We start from the raw sequence: 21654 nt of genomic DNA on the forward strand, positions 1-21654 counted from the left end.
CAATCCCTTGCACATTGATTCTTAACATGAATAATTTTTGTACTTCCTCTGTTGCACAAGAATATTCCAGGAAAATTGTGATTCTCTGAAGAAAGAAGCACCCTGAAGAACAGGGTACTTAATTTTACTAAGTTGAAGTATGAAATTGTTCTCAGCAATCAGCATAAAAAAACTAAATCACACAACATATGTTTGAGCCTTGCTGGCATCCGTTCCCTCCATGAACCTTATGGCATGGACTGTGCTCTCAGTAGCATTGCCTGCTTATGTTTAAAGCAATCGGATAACCTTCAATAACAGCATTTCTCAGTTAGAAGTTTTAAGTACGTACATTTCAAATTAAGCAGACAGTGGTTTGAAGGTTGTGGTGATAAGTCTAATGTCTCTGTTTGTTAGAGTATAGAGATGGTTAGTTTAGAGACTGTTAGTCTGTTATCATTCAGTTACTGAGTCTGGTGTATAATTGGTTAGGAGCAGTTACTCATATTCAAGTATATAAACATCAGCACTGTATGCAGTGTATTTGATTAAGGCAGATAAAGAATACTAAGCAATTTCTTAGTAATTTCATCTCTTTTAGTTTGTTCTATATTCTTGTGAATTAGTACAGTATCTTACATGGTATCAGTCGCCTAACCTCTTGTGTCTGTTTTCGCTACCGAGCCATGGCTAATTCAACCGATTCCACGTCTGTTGATCGGTCTAGTCCGTCTTTGACCAGCTCGCGTTTGATTCAGTCTTTCCCTCGTCACGACACAGTGAAATTAGATGAAGGGAGTTTTGTGCAATGGCAGCAACATGTTAGATTAATCACAGAAGGATATGAGTTGCAAGGTTTTTTAGAAGGCACGTTACCTACTCCGCCTCGATTTGTGGCGTCTTCAGATGGAGCTCTGACTTCGAACCTTGAAGCTTCTCTGTTCACTCAACAAGATAAGTTACTTGCCTCTTGGTTACTCTCTACAATTAGTCCGTCTTTGTTATTTGTTTTACAACTGCTAAAACAGCATGTGACGTCTGGCGCACTGCCAATCGGCTTTTCGCCGCCTTCTCTGGTGCTAAGATATCGAGAATCAAACATGACCTGCTGTCAATCAAGAAAGGTGAGTTACCAGTAAGGGAGTACATCGCCAAAATCCAGAATATTTGTGTGTTACTTGAGGCGTCCGGATCTACTATTTTCGAGGCTGAAAAGGTGGAGGTTGTTCTGGCTGGCCTTTCATCGGACTTTGACGCGGTACTAACCTTGGCATCGTTCTCGTCGGAGCCTCTTTCTTTCCAGAAACTTGTGGATGTTTTGATGGAATTTGAAAGTCGTCAGTTGCGGGCAATGCTTGATGCGTCGATGCATGCCCACCTGGTTGAATCTTCTTCGACTACGGCGGTAATAGAGTCTAATTTGCGTGATGTGCGTGGACGTTCCGCCTCTGGTTCGCGTGGACGTGGTTTTCGTCCTCGTGTGCAATCTCTTGGGTCTGACCAAGGTTTTGGCCGCGCAGCGTCCATGCAAAATAATAATTCTAGAGTTTCATGCCGGACTAAACCTCGACCTTATGTAATTGATTTTGACTCCTTGTCGTGTATTGGACTGCCTGTATTCTTGATTTTCGTGCATTTGATTTTTCAGCCACCACTGAGTATGGGTCCAACTTTGATAATAATGATTCCTATGTGCCTGTGCCTATTGGAACCTCGTCCTAGTATCCAGATTTAAGGGCTACTCATCATGTTTGCCAAAATGCCTCGGGTTTAAATGAGTTCACTCTATACTCAGGTAAGAAATGGGGAATGGGGCCCCATTAAAATCTCGTCTATTGGAAATTATGTTCTGCCCAGGTAGAAAAAGCTATTACATCTCATGTCGTGTTTATCAGTTTGCTAATGACAATAATGTATTTATTGAATTTCATATGTCTTATTGTGTTATTAAGGATGTCCAGACATAGGAAATTTTGCAGCGGGGCCAAGCTCGTGGCGGTCCCTATCAATTTTCGACTAATCGGTCTGTTCCATCTGATATAGTACCTTCTATTCACAACACTGGGATCCAAGATTGTCCTGTAGATGATGTTTTTGCATTGTGGCATAAAAGACTTAGCCATCCTTCTGCCGCAATTGTTAAACTTGTGCTTGATAAGTGCCAAATTGTTTCTAATAAGAAATGTCTAGATAATGTTTGTATTGCCTGTCACAAAGGGAAATCACATAAATTGCCCTTTGCTCACTCTATTACTGAATATATGGAATTATTTAACTTGGTTGTTTCTGATTTGTGGGGAACGACTTCTGTTGCTTGTAGAGGTAGTTTATACTATGTTTCGTTTAGTGACATGTGCAGTCAGTTTACTTGGCTCATTAAATGTAAATCTTAGGCGCTTGAGTGTTTTCTCTAGTTTCAGAAAATGGTTCTCATTCAGTTCGAGAAGTATATTAAAAAATTTCAAAGTGACTAGGGCGGTGAGTTTTGTGCTTTTGCATCGATTTTGGCTAGTTGTGGGATTCTTCATCGTCTTTTTTGTCCTCATACATCAGAATAGAATGGTGTTGCTGAGCTTAAACACAGACACATTGTGGAGACCAATCTTACGCTATTATCCTAGGCCAATCTACCTATCGATTACTAGGGTTATGCATTTTGCAGTGCTATTCATCTTATCAATCGTTTGTCTACTCTAGTACTATAAGGTCAGTCGCCGTATCAGGTTCTTCATGGTCATAAACCTATGTATGATCTCTTAAGGTATTTGGTTGTTGTTGTTTTTCGTATTTGCGTCTGTTTATGCATCACAAGCTGGATTTTTGTTCACAATTATGTGTATTTTTAGGGTATAGTTCTCAACATAAGGGCTATCACTGTCTCACACTGGATGGTAAGGTTATTGTATCTCGGCATGTTTTTGATGAGCGCTGATTCTTGTTTTCTTCACCTACTTTGGACACCGTTAAGTCTCCTGCCTGTGAAGCTAGTCCGTCCGGTTCGATCACTGAGGCCTTTAATCCTCCTTATGTTCCTCTAGGAAATACTCACACTATGGTTACTTGGTCTAAGGCGAAAATTTTTAAACCCAAGGTTTTGTCAGTTGAGGCTGTTGATTTTGAGCCACGAACTATTGAGGAGGCGCTTGCTCATAAGGAGTGGAAATTAGCTATTCAAGATGAATTTGATGTTCTAATGGCTAACTTTACCTAGGAACTTGTTCCTTTACCTCCTGGTCAAAAAGCAATTGGGTACAAATAGCTTTTCAAAGTAAAGAAAAATCCTGATGGTCGGTTGATCGTCGAAAGGCACAATTAGTGGCAAAAGGATGTTCACAAATACCTGGATGTGACTTCAAGGAAATGTTTAGTCCGATGGTCAAACCTGCTACTATCCGAATCATATTATCTATCGCTGTATCAAATGGTTGGTAACTCCGTCAAGTCGATGTAAATAATGCCTTTTTGAATGGAGATCTCACTAACAAAGTGTTTATGCAGCAACCTCTAGGCTATGTTCAATATGGGCCAAATGGTGAGCCATTGGTGTGTCGTCTAACAAAGGCAGTGTACGGATTACGGCAAGCTCCCCGTGCCTGGTTTGACAAATTGAAACAGTTTTTTGTCTCTACTAGGTTGTCTTATCTAAATCTGATGCTTCATTGTTTGTTAAAGTTACAACCATGTTCATCGTGTATATTCTGGTCTATGTGGATTGTTGAAACCATTTTTTTGAAAAAAAAATTTAGTTGTCGACTAAAAAATAAAAAATTGGGAGTCGCCACCGATCTTTTAAAGAGGTGTGATCAGGTCACCTTGGAAACGATTTTAGGTCTACGAATTTTGAGAAAATAGGTTCGGGAGTCGGTTACATACGAGGAAGGGTTAGCACCCTTGTAACGCCCAAAATTGGTACCGAATTGATTGTTTAATGTTTTTGTGTCGAAAATTTGAAAAGATTTTAAAATACGATCCTTCTTTTTTTATTAATGCTAATTTTATAAAAGATGCTTGGATAAATCGAGGCGAGTACTAAAGACCTTCTCGTCTCAGAGTAATAAAATGACACACTCAATACATTAGGGCACGACATTTTTAATCCTCGAGAATAAGCTTGTCTTTTGATTTTCAAAACTCGCGCGGTGAAGTTTAAAAAAGGATATCCAATTGCTTTAAGTCAGATTAAAAGTCGAAGCCCAATATGTTAGGGTACAATTTCTCAAAATTTCGAGCATTGAATATTGTCCTTATTATTTTTTGAAAAATTCTCGTCTCGAGGAATCAACATGTCATGTCTAATACATTAGGACACAACGTATCAAATTCCCGAGAGTGAGCTTTTTGTTTATATTTTGATTAAAACATATCCTCGATTATTTAGATTCAACGAGGAAAATTGGAACCCAATACATTAGGACCCAATTTTTTCGAAGATCCTAAATGCCGAGTATTGCGTTATTTTTGAAAACTTTTGTATAAAATGATTTTGATATTTAAATAATATTTGATGTAACCCTTTTAACGAAAAATGTTATGGATTGATAGTGGATGACGCAAATTGATAGTTCATAAGCCACAATATATATACTAATAAATGATGAATAATCAAATAATATGAACAAGCATAGTGACAATAATTTCAATCACACATTATGTAAATATCAACATTAGCTAATAAGAGGAAACTAATAAAAAATCAAGCAAATTTATATAACACTAATGTTTGAAATATACAAATTTAAACATAATTTAAGAAATAAAAAATAATATATAAATTTAAAATTTAAAATAAATTTGAATAAATTAACGATGTTGAAAAAAGCTGAAATAAATTAAAGATGTTAAAATATTTGAAAGAAATAAAATATCTATATAATAATCTGAAGCTAACAATAGATTATATATATATATGTATGTATTTATAATGAAAATAATTTAATATGGAATACGTATACCTATGCAATATTATAATAGTATTACGTAAAAAATATATTTATACGAATCTAAAAATATGTAATGAGTGAATATAGATAAGACATATCGTAGAATAAAATGAATTCAAATAATATTACTAATAGTATATTATAAAAAAGGTAAATACATATAAAAAGGTAAACAATAATACATAAAAAAAAAGTAATGTATACATAATGGGAAAATATATAAGTAAATAATATTATCAATAATAGCTATAATAGTATAATAATAATTATAATACCAACACAATGATCCTAATACTAATGAAAATACTAAACTAATTAAAAAGAATAAAAAGGATAACACAAGCAAAACAAAAAAGGATTAGATTGCAACTAAAACGAAATTAATCGGGGAATAACGTAAATAAAACAACATAAGGGCCAATGTGCAATGTGCGAATGATATGGAGGGTTAATTTGGAAATATTCCCAACCCTCCAGAACGCTGTGTTGCAATATGGACTAAGATGAAATCCGTAGGAAAATAGGCGGCCCAATTTAAAAAAACAATAGAAACTAGATTGAACCAAGGCGCAAAAGTGGAGGACCTGGACCGCAAATAACCCTCCCCATGCCAAAACGTGCGGATCTAGCCGCGGTTGGATCGGGTCATCGGATATGGGTCCTGCAGTCAATACGACGCCGTTTAGAGCCACCGAAACGGGCATTAAACGGTGCCATTTCAATCTCATATAACAGCTACCGCAATCCTAAAAAATTTTAAACCCTAAGCTATTCTAAACAAACAGAAAAAGAATCCCCCTTTTCTCTCCGCCGTTTCAAATCCCAGGCCTCTGCCCATTCAACTCCGATTCGCCAGGAGGAGAAGAAAGGCTTCATCGGCGCACCCACGATGGTAAACTCTTTCTCCTTTCCCTCTCTTTTCTGTTGTTTAATGTATTCCTAAACAAAGAAACTAAAAAAGAAAAAGAAGAGTGAAGAAAAACGAAAAAGATAAAAACTGATATACCTCTCCAATCCTTTTTTTTTTGTATTCAATCTCGTGTAAAAAAGGGAAGAAGAAGCCCCCGAAACAATACAGAAATGGGGTTTTATAGCCCTGAAAATACATCTATTTTTCCTTCTATTTTTCTCATATTTTTTCTTTTCTGTTGCTATTTTGTTATTTTTCTTTTTCTCTTTCTGTTTGCTGCTTGTTTGTTGTGTGCAGGTACAGGTACGGAGACCTACGTGGAGGTACGGAGGTGGCCATACGGAGGCGTGCGTGGAAGTGTGTGGAGGCCACTGTAGCGGTGGCTGGAGGGCAGTGATGCTAGGGTTTTTTGATTCTCTTTTTGTTGGGCTATATTGGGCCATTAGATTTGGGTTTATTTTGGCCATTGAGCCCATTGCTTGTAAATGGACACTTAAAATTGGACTATAGTTGTATATGTATACTCTGGTTTATCATTTGTTTTTGGACCGGGCGAATATTGGGTATTACATTGATGATATTATTATTAGTGGAAATTCGACTAACGAAATAAACTATTTTGTTTAGTAGCTGCATAACGAATTTTCTCTAAAGGATTTGGGCAACCTTCATTATTTCTTAGGTATTGAAGTTAGTCGGTCATCTACTGGAAGTCTCCATTTATGCCAACGCAAAAACATTTGAGACCTTCTTGACAGGTGTTTTTTGGCTAATGCAAAGAGTGTTCATACACCGATGGTTAGTTCATCTACATTTTCTAAAGATGAGGGTGATCGTCTGACTGACCCTACTGAATACAGAAGTCTTGCTGGCGCTATCCAATATGTGGTCTTAACTCGACCAGATATTACGTATGCGGTAAACCGTGTGTGTCAATTCATGCATGCCCCTACTACAGTTCATATGGTAGCCTTAAAACGTATTTTGAGGTATTTACATGGTACTATTAATCATGGGCTAGTGTTTCGTCAATCAGACAGACTATCTTTAGTTGGTTATGCTGATGCCAACTGGGGTCTAGATTTTGATGACCATCGTCCTACGACAGGCTATTGTGTCTACTTCGGTCATACACCTGTCTCATGGTGCTTTAAGAAACAACAAGTTGTTTCTCGATCTACGGAAGAGGCTGAATATCGAAACTTGGCTGCAACTGCCAGCGATGTTGCTTGGTTACTCTCTCTGCTAATAGAATTACAAATCGATTCTATTGATCCTCCTACTATTTGGTGTGACAATTCCAACACAATTGCTGTTGCTGCTAATCCGGTCTTACACTCCAAATTCAAGCATGTCGAACTTGACTTATTTTTTGTTCACGAGAAGGTAGCTAGTGACTCACTAGTTGCTAGTGAAGTGCCAACTTGTGACCAAGTTGCGAATATTCTTACTAAGCCATTGTCTGTCTCTATTTTTTCTCGATTTCGAAGTTTACTTCAGGTCTTACCTATTGAGAAGTTGGGTGAATGTTAGAGGATAAAGATGGTTAGTTTAGAGACTGTTAGTCTGTTATCATTCAGTTACTGAGTCTGGTGTATAATTGGTTTGGAGCAGTTACTCATATTCAAGTATATAAACATCAGCAGTGTATTTGATTAAGGCAGATAAAGAATACTAAGCAATTTCTCAGTAATTTCATCTTTTTCAATTTGTTCTATATTCTTGTAAATTAGTACAATATCTTACACTGTTGAAGAATAATAATTTTTATCCAACTTGTCTTTACCATTGCCATGAAAGAAGATATTTTTCAATTGCTGCATTCAAAACGTCTTCTAACTAATATGGAATGGTTAAGGAGGCGCATTGGTCAAAATGGCTCGTGTCCGTTTTGTGGGCTTAGTGATGAAGATTTAATTCATGTCCTTAGGGACTGTCCGACAGCTAGTGAAGTTTGCAGGCATGTCGTTCTAGCAGAACTTCAAAGCATGTTTTTGACAAGAGATCTTAAGGAATGGGTGGAGATGAAATTATGCTCATCGATTTGGTTGCCAAAGGTTGGTAACTTTTGGGTTCACTTAGCGAATAAGAACCTCTTTTATCTTTTAAAGAATAACTTGGAATCCCACTAATACTATTAAGTCTTCTGTGAGTTAGGCAAAACAATATTCACTATCTCATAGCGGCAGTTTGACAAGACATTTTAAAACTAGTCCTGACTTTCCTATGACAGGTAATTGGATTCAACATATACTGATGGATCTGTTAAGGTGAATACGGGGCTGCTGTTGCTAGGGGGCAATGTACAAGCAAGGAAGGGAATGGATCCTTGGATTTAACTAATACTTGAGTACTTGCTTCGTGTTTGATGCTGAACTTTTGGGTATTCTAGATGGTTTGATCCTTATCCAAGAGAAGGGACATCATAAGGTTGTGATCTACTCAGACAATCTTGAGGTAGTTAAAAGCCATTCAATATGGTCACTTGTCAGATTCTTTTTCAGCTCTGCTACGAAAGATACAAACAAAACTATAAACATATTCCAATGGAGAGAAATCAAGTTGCAGATTGTATTGCAAAGATGACCACAATTAGGTGTACTAATTTGCAGGTGTTTGAAGTCATTCCCGAAGATTTACCAGTTGATCTTGTAATTGATGGACTTGTTAATTTCCGACTTTGTTAAGTTAATTTAGTCAGTATGTTTTTCACCAAAAAAAAAACAAAAACAAAAAACAACTACAATATTTTTGGAATTTGATGCCCTGAGAAGAACACCTGAGGTGTCTTATGCCCCATATATAAAATATACTTCAATCAGTCTTTGTTCTCTTAATGTGTTATAAACCGAAGCCATTGTAATGTAGAATTCCAGCTTCAAGAAGGCCAAATTCAACAGGAGCGCCATGGTGTTGGTTCAGGGGTGAAGATTTTGATCCCTCCCATGTATAAGCATCTTTAACAAACATTTAATCCCAGCCTGCCTAGCTGACAAAATCCTCGTTAGCTCTGCTGTAAAATGCCCCGTTGATAGCTGGGGAACCACCTGGTGCCCTCTTACAGTTCCTAACACCATATGTTGATACGAAGTCTATGTAAAGTCATCAGTTCGAATCAATGAGAAGCCCCAAGATGATCCACCTCGAAAATCTCTCAGGCAGGGTAGCTGCAGTGACATTATTTACATCTGAGGTCATGTAAGGATGTTATCCTTCAATGAAGAAGGTTTAATAATATTGTTATAATGAGTGTTCAAGGCTTCCACATGGAAATTCTGCCATTAAAAGAGACACCCTTACCTTGAGGCTTTGAAGGACAACATAAAGATTCCACAAGCATTGAGATGCAGATGAACTATACAAGTTTACTTAAGATTCAGGAAACTTGGTGATTGACTCGATCACCAGAAATTTAAGTTTCCGAAGCAACTTCAACGAAACATTATAGGGAATTTTATGTAGCAGTTAGTTTTCGGAGTTACAAGAGAGAATAAAGGACGGGTTGTCTCTACAATATATAACATCATGCCTTCCTTTGATATCAATAGTCTTTTAAAAAGTTCTTGAAGTTCAATACAGATAACAATATTCATGGTTTATGCACAGAAGATTGGTTCTAAATATAACCAAATTCGCTGCTTAGACTATATTACTAACAACCACGCATTAAAAAGTTCCAAACCATGCCCATTGAGCTGATCTATTCCCTGCAGTTCAAGTCTATTGCTTTTGGACCCGATTCGATGTCATTGTGGCATTGGCTGTTGAGATCAAATAATTCCAAGAATCCGGACTTTCTTAAACAACCACCAGTTTCTTCTTCAGGAAGCTCTAACCTTTTAGCTAGTGGTTGTTCAACACATACACCATCAGAAACCTTACTCACACTTCTTTTCTTTCCGTTAGCTTGATTGCTTGCACAACTAATTAAAGGCTTTTTTTCTGGTTGAATATCCATTAAGGAAAGTTCAACATTCTGGGTACAAATATTCCCATTTTCCAGAGGTGCCTTGTCATTTCGCCCTGAGCTTTCTGAAGATGTCAGTGAGCTCCCCATGGAACATATAGTACCCCTCATTGGTTTTCTTTCTATTATGCTTGAACCTCCTACTTCGGTTAGTTCCGAAAACGAAGAACTTGTGCAGCCAGTGTTAACCATTGAGACCAGTTGAGAGAGTTCAGCTCTAGCAAGTTCTGCACCAGCAGAAGAGGAGCTATATCCAGCCAGTGTTTCTTGTGCTTTCTTTAATACTGTTTGCAAGTACTTTCCTTGAGCTTCAATTCTTAGCTGTAAATGTCTCTGGACCTGAAAATGGAAAAGTAGCTTGATTGATATGCATTGATGCATCATCAGCAGAAAACCATCTATTTAAACTGAAATTGGTATAAATAGGAGATATATATATTATATACCTCAATCTGTTCATGAAGCTTCTGTTGTACTTCCATCTGCATTTGGAGAGCCTGAGGGATCTGCAAGCTTCTGATGAACACAATAATTAGACTGTTTTATTAAAATTTCCATAAAAAAGTTTACTAAAAGACAGAAATTAGAATCCAAATTTATAACTATTACTCATTCATATGCCCGTGAATTCCATCACTTGTGTCCCTAATGAAATTCCCATTACTGCTCTGCATCTCTTTGTAATCTGTCCCCAAGAATGAAAGGGAAATTTTTTTTATACTGTTGTAAAACTCAATATATGAATATACAATATATATAACAAGCAATGAATTCTTGATCCCACCTGTATTATTCCCAAGGCTTTTCCCCAGCCTGTATTTCTGCAAGTAAAATACAGTGAAAAGCTTGTTTTCGTTCCCTAATGGATTTAGATAAAAAAGAGTGCTGATATGATTATATAATGAAAGAGAAAATTGCCTGTAAATGGCTTTTAAGATGATACAAAGTGAGTCCAGGAATCCCCATGACCCTCATCACACTCTTTGGTGTTGCTTCTGGTCCCAGAAATAAACACACACACACAAAAAAAAAATCAACAAATTATATTCTTACAAATAACAATATGATTAGATAAGATGATAATATGATTAAGGTTATATCTAAAAAGTGTGTTACTTAACTGTCTGGCCCTCCAAGTTGATTGACTGCATCAACAAATCTTTGATGAAGTTCAGGTGTCCACTTTAGCCTAGGCTTTGCATCAGTAGAGAGAACCAAATTCATTCTTTGATTTTGAGTATTTTGAAGAACCAAGTTTATGTAAGAGAGGCAGGCAGGAAACTGAATTTCATACGTGGTTTTTGATCCTTTTTTAGTAGAAACCATGCTTTCAATATGCGGCAGATGGAGTTTCTCTTTTATAAATTTTGGAGTTGTTGGGCTGTCCTATGATCTCACTCCATATCTGGAAACATTGGTGGGGCTGTATTGGGGAGGGAATATATGCCATTAGCTGTGCCTCTTTCCTTTCCCTCATTTCATACTAACTTCCCTTTTTATTTGTCTTGTGCCTATCTTAGAGGGCACAAGGTTTTGCTTTGAGACTCTCTCGATGCTTAGATAAGTAAATATTAGATGAATATTTGATAAATTTTCGTATTTATTTATTTTGAGTAGATCATAAAAGTGAGTGGTGCACAATTAAATTCGAGTCTCGAAAGAAGAGAAAAGAAAAGCATTATTATTTATTTTGTTTTTATTTTATTTTTATGTTTTACCCCTTCTTCATACAACACAATTTTTTTATTCTTTTCCCTGGTTGATTCCCTTGATGAGTTAGGTTAGCCCCACCATGATGAATAATGGATGCAACTTTCCTAACACTATGAGAAGCTTTCAAATAAAAAAAAAAGAAATGAGAAAATTACATTTGACAGAAAAGGTTATAATGAATACTTTAAACCAGTAGATGAATGAATCAAAGAATCTAATATTAGATTTTGGACCCCACTGACCCTTTCTTTTCTCTTATAGAGGGGGAAGAAAAACTCTAAAAAAGGTGAATCAAAACAGGCCATCTTACAGGTACCACAAACACAACTGAGGTATGCAAACAACCCCCCCCCCCCATGCTATAAATTCTTCCCTGGAAATTGAACCAGAAGGGAACACCAATTTTGTAAGCTTATCCCATTAGAGGGGAATCTCAGCAGGTCATTTGTTTTTTTCATTCTTACTTTCATTGGATCCAATAGGTTGATATAGGACTCCATTTGTAACTTTGAGTTTTTACCTTAAAATATCTTCCAATACCATCCAAGCAGGTTAATCTACAGTTTTCTTGGGGGACTAAATTAAAGGAATCAAAACCCAATCATTGAACTTCAAAGTATTTGCCATCTCAGTGCCATACATTCAGTTGGTCTGCTAAATCAATAACCTGTTTTCCATTATTCAAAGGCAAAAAGGAAGATCAGATGCTAATCAAGTGTTATTTTACTATGTCTAAGGTTGGTTTTCATCAAGGTGCCTTTAACAAATGCAAGATCCCAAGAAGTTGACTCACTAAGAAAGTTTATAAACTGTTAGTTGGATACAATTTAGTGAGCATAGAGTGGAAGGTCCACTGATTAGATTGTCAATATCATTACTCTGTGCAACAACAACAAAAAAAAGAAGATTTAACGATGAGATAAACATGGTGAACCAGCAAGTGGTGGGTCCAATTTCACACCTGTGAAACTATATTTCTCAGTGGCAAGCTCATAGTTCATGTTCAAAAGAAAGAAAAGAGGAATAAAAATTATGGACAAGTTTTTATGATGCGTGTGGCCCGAATGTTTGAAAAACAAGTAAAGAAGGTAGAGTTATTGAAGCACCTTTCTCTTTAACTAGTTGATGTACTTGAACCTCCTTTCTTGCTTTAATATATTCCATAACATGTAGAAGGTCTAGTGAATCAAAAGTCATACAATTTCACAAAGGTGACTCATGAATTATTGTTTTTTAAGGGACCCCATTAAATAGATCTCATAAATTTAAAGGCAAGGAAAGGAAGAAAATGAGAAGAATATGACATAAGGAATCTAGAAAAAGAAGAGAAACAAAAGGAACTAGTCAACATCCAACTAAAGAATAATGGAAAATTTCTTCAGATGTAATATTATGTCAAGGCACAGTCCCACAGTTGTGAAAATGATGTTAGCAATATGTCACAAATTAAACTTTAAATTATCCTTATCATCTGGTCTTTTTTACTGTAAGAAAAAAAAAAACGCATGAAACAACTCATGTTCAAATGACAGTTGAATGTTTTTCCAGCATTAGCATCAGTGGGTGAAAGATACACAAGTTTGATAAAGACCTGCCTCTAGAAACCATGTTGTACCCTTCAAGCGAGATAAAAATAAGTATTGCAGATACCAGATTCGAATGCTTATACTTGTTATGTAATATCCCAAAAATCAGGGGTTAGCAGAATCGGGTTTGTGAATCGAGAGAGGGTAATCATGCCTTAAAATTTTAAATTATCTATGCATTTTTAGGAAATAAATGAGGTATTGATTTGTTGGTTAAGTGTTAGTGTAACATTTATTAAAACCCAAGTTCAAATCCCTAGTTTTACCATCTCTTTCTTTTTCTTTTTGCCACAAGATTTTTTAACATATTCTCCACCATATTGCTGTCATTTTTCCTCATTAAAATCAGCCCCAAATCTGAAATCTTAAACTCTAAGATCGATCCCGAACATTGCCAAGAAAGTGCCATTTCTCTCGACTAGCTTGGGTAAGGCCTCTTCTCTTTTCAATTTCTTAATTAATCTTGTCCATTAAAAGCCTAAATTTATATATCTGGAATTTGGGAGATTTTAAATGATTTCAAATGTATTTTTCCAGAATTTAATAAGATCTCAAACCGTTTTAAAATTTAGCCCAAATTTTGGCCACCATGGGTGGTGGTGCGTGCGCCTATGTGCAAGAAAGGGGGCTGTTTTGTTTCTTGGTTCTTGCCTATATTTTTCCAGCATTAATTTGAGTTCTTGAACCCTTCTAATCAACTTTTAAACCCATTTAAGTTAGGGAAAAATGTTCTTGATCAATTGGCCATTCGGATTCCACAAATCATGAAGTGTAAGTGCAATAAAGGGTAACTAGTTTGTTATTTCGACATAGTTGTTGGATAAAGGTTATGAATTGATTAAATGAAGGAGTTTAATCATTAATTAGCTACTGATTTTCCAGTATATTATTGAATTAGGTACTAACCCAAACGCCCCAAATCATCCGTAAAGACGAAGAACGATTGTACGTACGGTTTGCATTGATACAGTGTAAAAAATCTAACTAGTTTGGATTCGTAAAATAGTTATAATTCCAACGATTGGTTTGAACTCATAAGTGGGTGTTTGAGGGCTGGTTTAATGGTAAATTTATTTTATTTATATTGAATTTTGGTTTAGGTTCGTTTAAGGAATTATTAAGAAAAGTTGGAAGATTCGCTAGTGTGCTAAGAGGAAGCGAAAAATAAGGTGTGGGTCTTAAACTCATAAAATTGTTTGAAAATGTTAAATATCATGTTATATTTGATAAATTAGCTAACAGATTAGATTGGCCTAATAGCCAAATTATTGATTTTGTGAGTGGCCGAACCAGATATGTTTCGAGCCTTAAAAGATTACCATGTTGGCAAAATTGCTAGTTCGATAGTATGAATGTTTGATTGAGTTTGTAATTGAATATTTGAGTTATGAGATATGAGAATGTTTGACTGAATGATATAATGTGTCGAGATATTAAGCTTATGTATGATTTAAATGCATGAGATATTTGTTATATTCTGTACAAAAAAGGGTGCTATTTATGCACAATAAAAATCTGTAAAGTATGTAAAATTGAACGATATTGATTGATACCAACACAATGGTAATTTGAAAGATCGGAACACTATTTCTATTTACTGAAAGTAAGTGATTATTGAGGACATGCCGAGCATGTCAAATAAATGTGAAAAATATTGAGATATGATTATGAATGAGATTGTGTGACATATTGCATATGCATTGGGTTGAGATTTTGTGGTTGACGGAGGAGTTCCGTGGAGTACTGGCAGCATATTAAGTCCGCATTATTTATAGTCAGTGCGCTGCACCTGGAGTACCGAGGGGAATGGCAATTTTATCGCTTATTATATGTTATTGGCGATTATATTGCACTATTTGATATCCGACAGATTTTCTGCGTCATTGATTATTCGGTGGTTTTACCACATCGAGCTATGCTCATACTATTTTGGAGTTTGGCAGACGAGTTCTGGGGAACTCGTGGTGTGTAGCAGATGATATGGGAAGGAACCTTTTTGCATTGCATCATTTATGCTACGCATTATTTTTTGTTGTATTGAATGGTATCAAAATTAATGATTGTTACTCGAATGAATGATGATCTATGCTCATACACCGTTTGACATCAATTTGATAATGACTATGCAATGACATGAAGTTTCTATGATGGTTCTATTTTCTTCTATTAATGCTAATATGTTTCACTATATTTGATGTTTTTTCCCGTTTAAATAATTATTCGACTCACATTGAGCTTTTCAAAAGCTCACCCCCAATAGTGTTTAACTTTTTAGGTAAACCTTAACATTAGGACCGGACTTGGCATTCGGAGAATCAACTTGGATCTCAGATTATTATTTAATTAAGTATTATTAAGTATTTATTGGTTTTGGCTCGTAATTTTTAATTATTTCTGGTCTGTGGCTTGATAACTTTTCTTTTGGGGATTTTTGCATGCATGGATTACTCAAGCATAATAACCGGATAATGCATGATATTGGGCTTAAGTAAAATTTGATTTTGTTCCCTAGTTTCCACTATATTGCAAAGGAATTGTTTTTGAAAAACAAATCGATAAGGCAACTAATTTTCCAAAATGACTTGAAAAATGGTTTTTCTGTTGTATTAGTTTAACTTCGAGTTTTTTTAAAGAAGAGCGACAAGCAAATGGTTTTTCTAAAACAACACTGTCAACAGTAAAATGAATCCTAAGCATACATGACTAATGAATGAATGCTTTTAAGCTAACTTAAAGTACAACTACGATTTTCTCTAAAATGAGTTTATTTAAAGTCTTAAAAAGTAACATAAGTTAGCTTAGCTATTTCGGTGGCTAATGTAGCCTTTTCAATCTAGCCATAACGTCTAAGTAGGGTTTGAGAGGTTACATTTAGTGGTATCAGAGCCTTGGTTCAAAACCTCAGATTGAGTTTTTAAATCTACTTAAGTAAGTTAGAAATTTGGGGAAAACAAACCACAGAGAATTTTGAAAATGATATTCTACAAAGAAAATCAGGTCCGAGACTCCAATGCTGGTTGTCATAGAAAAGATGTTGTTAAGTTATAGGTAAACACTTGAGGTGTATTAGTGTAGACATAGAACTGAAATAGTTGGTATTTAATTTTTCTTTGAAATTGTAAGATAGGAAACTGAAAATTGACTGAAGTTAGCTAGTTATTATTTTTTCTGAAACTGTAGATCAAATTTAAGACCATAGGATACATAATTAACAACTGTAGAATGAGGAACTATGGAGCTCAGTGTCGAGCTACCCAATTTGAGTCATTTGCTTCTCAAGGAATTGTGCCTAACCCTAAGAAGACTGACATCGTGATTGCGCCTACTTCTAAAGGCGAAAACTAAGAGGCTGGGAATGATGCATTGCCTGTCCCAAGCGATATTAGGAGTTTTAGAAAATGTTTTCAAGATTATGGTTGAAAGGACTAATACGAATGGAGAGACTAAACGCTTAGAGTGCAAAAGAAAGGAAAAAAAATAAAGTTCAGAAAAGAAGAGTCTACTTCCACTGGACCAAATCCGTGACCTTTAAAATGGATCAGAGGATCCAGACCTCAACGAAAGGTTGTAATAGTTATTATTGGAGAAACTGTTAGATCAACTAAGGTTTCGATTTGTAGATATTATGGTCAGCGTCATCTAGTAGAGTTTTTGTTAAAATTGGAAATTGGGGGTAGAGGAATCTATTAGTAACGTTTCCTTAATTAGATATGCAAAATATATGTTGGGAATTTAAGGAGACGCATTGTCTGGAATTGTGTTGGAATCAGAGTTGCGCAGCGAAAGCTTGGTGGCCTGGTTTCAAGAAAAAGGGCTAACAGATTTTGTTACCAAAAAAAATTCAAGGATGAAATTTCCTTAAGGAGGGGAGAATTGTAACATCCCAAAAATCGGAGGTTAGTAGAATCGAGTTTGTGAATCGAGAGAAAGTGATCATGCCTTAATTTTTTAAATTATCTATGCATTTTTAGGAAATAAATAAGGTATTGGTTTGTTGGTTAAGTGTTAGTGTAACGTTTCTTGAAACCCAAGTTTAAATCCCTTATCTCGCATCTTTTTTATTATTTTGCAAATTTTACCTTAAACCCTAGTATGTGACATGCCTTGTTTTTTTTAAAATAAATATTTAAAATCATATCAAGAATGGTTATTGGTTTGATGGTTAAACATTAGTGAATTTATCCTTGAGATCCTAACTTCAATTCCATTCCCATGCAAATAATTTAATTTTTTTGACAAAACCTCTTGTTTTAATGTGTGGGTCATCCAAGCCTAGTTAGCCTAGGTATAAATATTAATTTTTAACTAATAATCAGCCTTTAATCCTCCTCCTCATTGCCCTAGTCGTTCATCTCCTCCTCTTCTTCTCTTTGATTTTAATTTTTTTCCTTTCCTCTATTGTTGTCGTCGCCTACACTTAGTTTTACAATCTCTTTCTTTTCTTTTTCTTTTTGCAGCAAGATTTGTTAACATATTCTCCACCATATTACTGTCATTTTTCCTCATTAAATTTTTCCCAAATATGAAACCTTGAACTCCAAGATCGATCCGGAACATTGCCAAGAAAGTGTCATTGTCGTTTCTCTCAACTAGCTTAGTAATGTCTCTTCTCTTTTCAATTTCTTAATTAATCTTGTCCATTAAAAACCTAAATTTCCAGATCTGAAATTTGGGGATTTAAAATAATTTCAAAGGTATTTTTCAATAATTTAATGAGGTCTCAAACCGTTTTAAAATTCAGCCCAAATTTTGGCCACCATGAGTGGTGGTGCGTGCGCCTATGTACAAAAAAGGAGGGTTGTTTTGTTTCTTGGTTCTTGCCTATATTTTTCCAGAATTAATTTAAGTTATTGAACCCTACTAATCATCTTTTAAACCCATTTAATTTAGGGAAAAATGTTCTTGATCAATTGGCCATTCAGATTCCACAAATCGTGAAGTGTAAGTGCAATAAAGGGTAACTAGTTTGTTATTTCGACATAGTTGTTGGGTAAAGGTTATGAATTGATTAAATGAAGGAGTTTAATCATTAATTAGATACTTATTTTTCATTATATTATTGAATTAGGTGCTAACCCAAACACCCCAAATCATCCGTAAAGGCGAAGAACGATTATACGTACGGTTTGCATCGATACAGTGTAAAGAATCTAACTAGTTTGGATTTGTAAAATAGTTATAATTCTAACGATTGGTTTGAACTCATAAGTGGGTGTTTGGGGGCTGGTTTAATGGTAAATTTATTGTATTTATATTTAATTTTGGTTTAGACCCAAACACCCCAAATCATCCGTAAAGGCGAAGAACGATTATACGTACGGTTTGTATCGATACAGTGTAAAGAATCTAACTAGTTTGGATTTGTAAAATAGTTATAATTCCAACGATTGGTTTGAACTCATAAGTGGGTGTTTGGGGGATGGTTTAATGGTAAATTTATTGTATTTATATTTAATTTTGGTTTAGGTTCGCCTAAGGAATTATTAAGGAAAATTGGAATATTCGCTAGTGTGCTAGGAGGAAGCGAAAAATAAGGTGTGGGTCTTAAACTCATAAAATTGTTTGAAAATGTTAAATATCATGTTATATTTGATAAATTAGCTAACTGATTAGATTGGCCTAATAGCCAAATTATTGATTTTGTGAGTGGCTGAACCAGGTATGTTTCGAGCCTTAAAAGATTGACATGTTGGCAAAATTGCTAGTTCGATAGTATGAATGTTTGATTGAGTTTGTAATTGAATATTTGAGTTATGAGATATGAGAATGTTTGATTGAATGATATAATGTATTGAGATATTAAGCTTATGTATGATTTAAAAGCATGATATATTTGTTATATTGTGTACTGAAAAGGGTACTATTTATGCACAATAAAAACCCGTAAAGTATGTGAAATTGAACGATATTGATTGATACCAACACAATGGTAATTTGAAAGATCGAAACACTATTTCTATTTACTAAAAGTATGTGATTATTAAGGACATGCTGAGGATGTCAAATGAATGTGAAAAGTATTGAGATATGATTATGTATGAGATTGTGTGACATATTGCATATGCATTGGGTTGAGATTTTGTGGTTGACAGAAGAGTTCCGTAGACTACCTGCAGCATATTAATTCTGCATTATTTGTAGTCAATGCGCTGCACCTGGAGTACCTAGGGGAATGGTAATTTTATCGCATATTATATGTTATTGGTGATTGTATCGCATTATTTGATATCCGATAGATTTTCTACAGCATTGATTATTCGGTGGTTTTACCACATCGAGCTAAGCTCATACTATTTTGGAGTTTGGCAGACGAGTTCTGGGGAACTCATGGTGTGTAGCAGATGATATGGGTAGGAACCTTTTTGCATTGCATCATATGCATGACATATTCAAGTGTTATTGATTTATGCTACTCATTATTTTTTGTTGTATTGAATGGTATCTAAATTAATGATTGTTACTTGAATGAATGATGACCTATGCTCATACACCATTGGACATCAATTTGATAATGGTTATGCAATGACATGAAGTTCCTATGACGGTTCTGTTTTCTTCTATTAATGCTAATATGTTTCACTATATTTGATGTTTTTTTCCGTTTAAATAATTATTCGACTCATACTGAGCTTTTCATAAGCTCACCCCCCAATAGTGTTTAACTTTTTAGATAAACCTCAACATTAGGACCGGACTTGGCATTCGGAGAATCAACTTGGACCTCAGATTATTATTATTATTTAATTAAGTATTATTAAGTCTTTATTGGTTTTGGCTCGTAATTTTTAATTATTTCTGGCCTGTGGCTTGATAACTTTTCTTTTGGGGATTTTTGCATGCATGGATTACTCAAGCATAATAACCGGATAATGCATGATATCGAGCTTAAGTAAAATTTGATTTTGTTCCCTAGTTTCTACTACATTGCAAAGGAACTGTTTTTGAAAAACAAATCGATAAGGCAACTAATTTTCCAAAATGACTTGAAAAATGGTTTTTCCGCTGTATTAGTTTAACTTCGAGTTTTTTTGTAAAGAAGAGCGATAAGCAAACAGTTTTCTAAAACAATAATGTCACCAATAAAATGAATCCTAAGCATACACGACCTAATGAATGAATTCTTTTAAGTTAATTCAAAGTACAACTACGGTTTTCTGTAAAATGAGTTTATTTAAAATCTTAAAAAGTAACGTAAGTTAGCTTTGCAATTTCGGTGACTAATGTAGCCTTCTCAATCTAGCCATAACGTCTAGGCCGGGTTTGGGAGGTTACATGTTAAATGTCATGTTGATTAATAATAACAAAATGAACCAATTGAGTTAAATTTCAAGTTCAGCTCAATGATAATTTATAATTTTTCTTTCTCTAAAAAGAAAAGCAAAAGGCTAGTTATATAGTGAGGTGAAGTTAAATATATAAATTTCACTGTCTGGATAAATACATGATTAATTAATAATGCAAAATCCTGGGTTCATATTGCAGCATTGCATATACGATAATGTAGCACAGTACAGGGCTTACAAATGATTGCTTTCTTAACAGTAGGACAGTAAATGTGGAAGTGGCTTCACTTAATGAAGCCCAATTATAAAAATATGCAAGGCATAACATCTTTGTCCAAGACCCTACAGACAGAGACAAAGTAAAAGCATGCAGTAATATTCCTTCAAATAATTCAGCCAAAGTCATATTTGATGGAATGGAACATCCAACACCGAGTACTGCCTCTTAGAATATACAATCAATAATCAATTTAGGAAAGTAAACATCAATAGAGGTAAATTTGGATAAGAAAAGAGAAGAAACAAGAATGAGTAGAAGAAAAGAACATATAAAACAACAAGAGAACAAAAGAAATTGACAGAATGAGTATGGTTTCTTTTCTTGATTAATCAACTCAACTTCTTCACTAATATTAATGCGTGTTTATACACAACATACATGATAGCTGATGGCTGTCATTAGTTGATGTTGGTATTGGTGTGTGGGGATAAAACTAGTGAGAAATTAATCGAAGGTTTCAAGGCATGTAATTGCCGAGGGGCGAAGCCAGAATACTTTTTTAGGGGAGCCGAAGTTAAATTGTAATTTTTACAATAGTAAAAATACAGTTTCATGATTTTAATAGCCTATATCTTTATAATTTTTAAAAGATTAAATCAAAATTTTATCATTTTTAGAGGGGCCAAAAGTGTAAATTTACCTTTATTAATTTAAAATTTTGAAAATTTTAAAAGACCTAAATGAAATAGGAGGCGATTGAACAATTCCTAACTATGAGCATGCAAAAGGAGTCTACATAACTAACTGCTAAAAGCTATATTACGACAATGCATAAAGTGAATGAAACCTATATAATCTCATTTTTATACCCCTAAAATTTTACATTTTATTTAATTTAGTCTCAAAATTCAAAATAGCCAAACTTCTAATTTTGAGCCTCAATTTAAAAATCGATTTCACATATATCCATTACACGGTCTCCAGACATGGCCGTGTGGCCCAACACGGGCCAACTACATGCCCATGTCATTTATAAACTAGGGTTTTGAATCTTTT

The 21654-nt window shown here is 34.9% G+C and overlaps 1 protein-coding gene across 2 annotated transcripts; it reads right to left on the reverse strand.

The window, feature by feature from the left end:
- Positions 1–9345: 9345 nt before the first annotated feature.
- Positions 9346–11369, reverse strand: LOC107918599 (myb family transcription factor PHL8). Of its 2 annotated transcripts, none has more exons than XM_016848192.2 (6): positions 10918–11369; positions 10715–10791; positions 10581–10617; positions 10406–10481; positions 10243–10312; positions 9346–10135 (listed from the first exon to the last, which is right to left on the reverse strand). In XM_016848192.2, the coding sequence occupies exons 1-6, from the start codon at positions 11120–11122 to the stop codon at positions 9530–9532; spliced, it is 1071 nt and encodes a 356-aa protein (XP_016703681.1). In that variant the 5' UTR covers positions 11123–11369; the 3' UTR covers positions 9346–9529. The 2 variants fall into 2 exon arrangements, with proteins under 2 accessions (XP_016703681.1, XP_016703682.1); XM_016848193.2 differs by having other exon boundaries at positions 10243–10309; positions 10918–11333.
- Between the last annotated feature and the right edge of the window lie 10285 nt (positions 11370–21654).

The sequence above is a fragment of the Gossypium hirsutum genome, chromosome D13 (assembly GCF_007990345.1).
Source record: "Gossypium hirsutum isolate 1008001.06 chromosome D13, Gossypium_hirsutum_v2.1, whole genome shotgun sequence".
NCBI lineage: Eukaryota > Viridiplantae > Streptophyta > Magnoliopsida > Malvales > Malvaceae > Gossypium > Gossypium hirsutum.

Coding starts and splice junctions, on each gene's coding strand:
- LOC107918599 (XM_016848192.2), bottom strand. CDS start 11,122: ATGGTTTCTACTAAAAAAGGATCAAAAACCACGTATGAAATTCAGTTT. Junction 10,313..10,405: donor ATTCACGGGCATATGAATGA/GTAATAGTTATA, acceptor TGTGTTCATCAG/AAGCTTGCAGATCCCTCAGG. Junction 10,136..10,242: donor AGCTTCATGAACAGATTGAG/GTATATAATATA, acceptor TTCCATTTTCAG/GTCCAGAGACATTTACAGCT.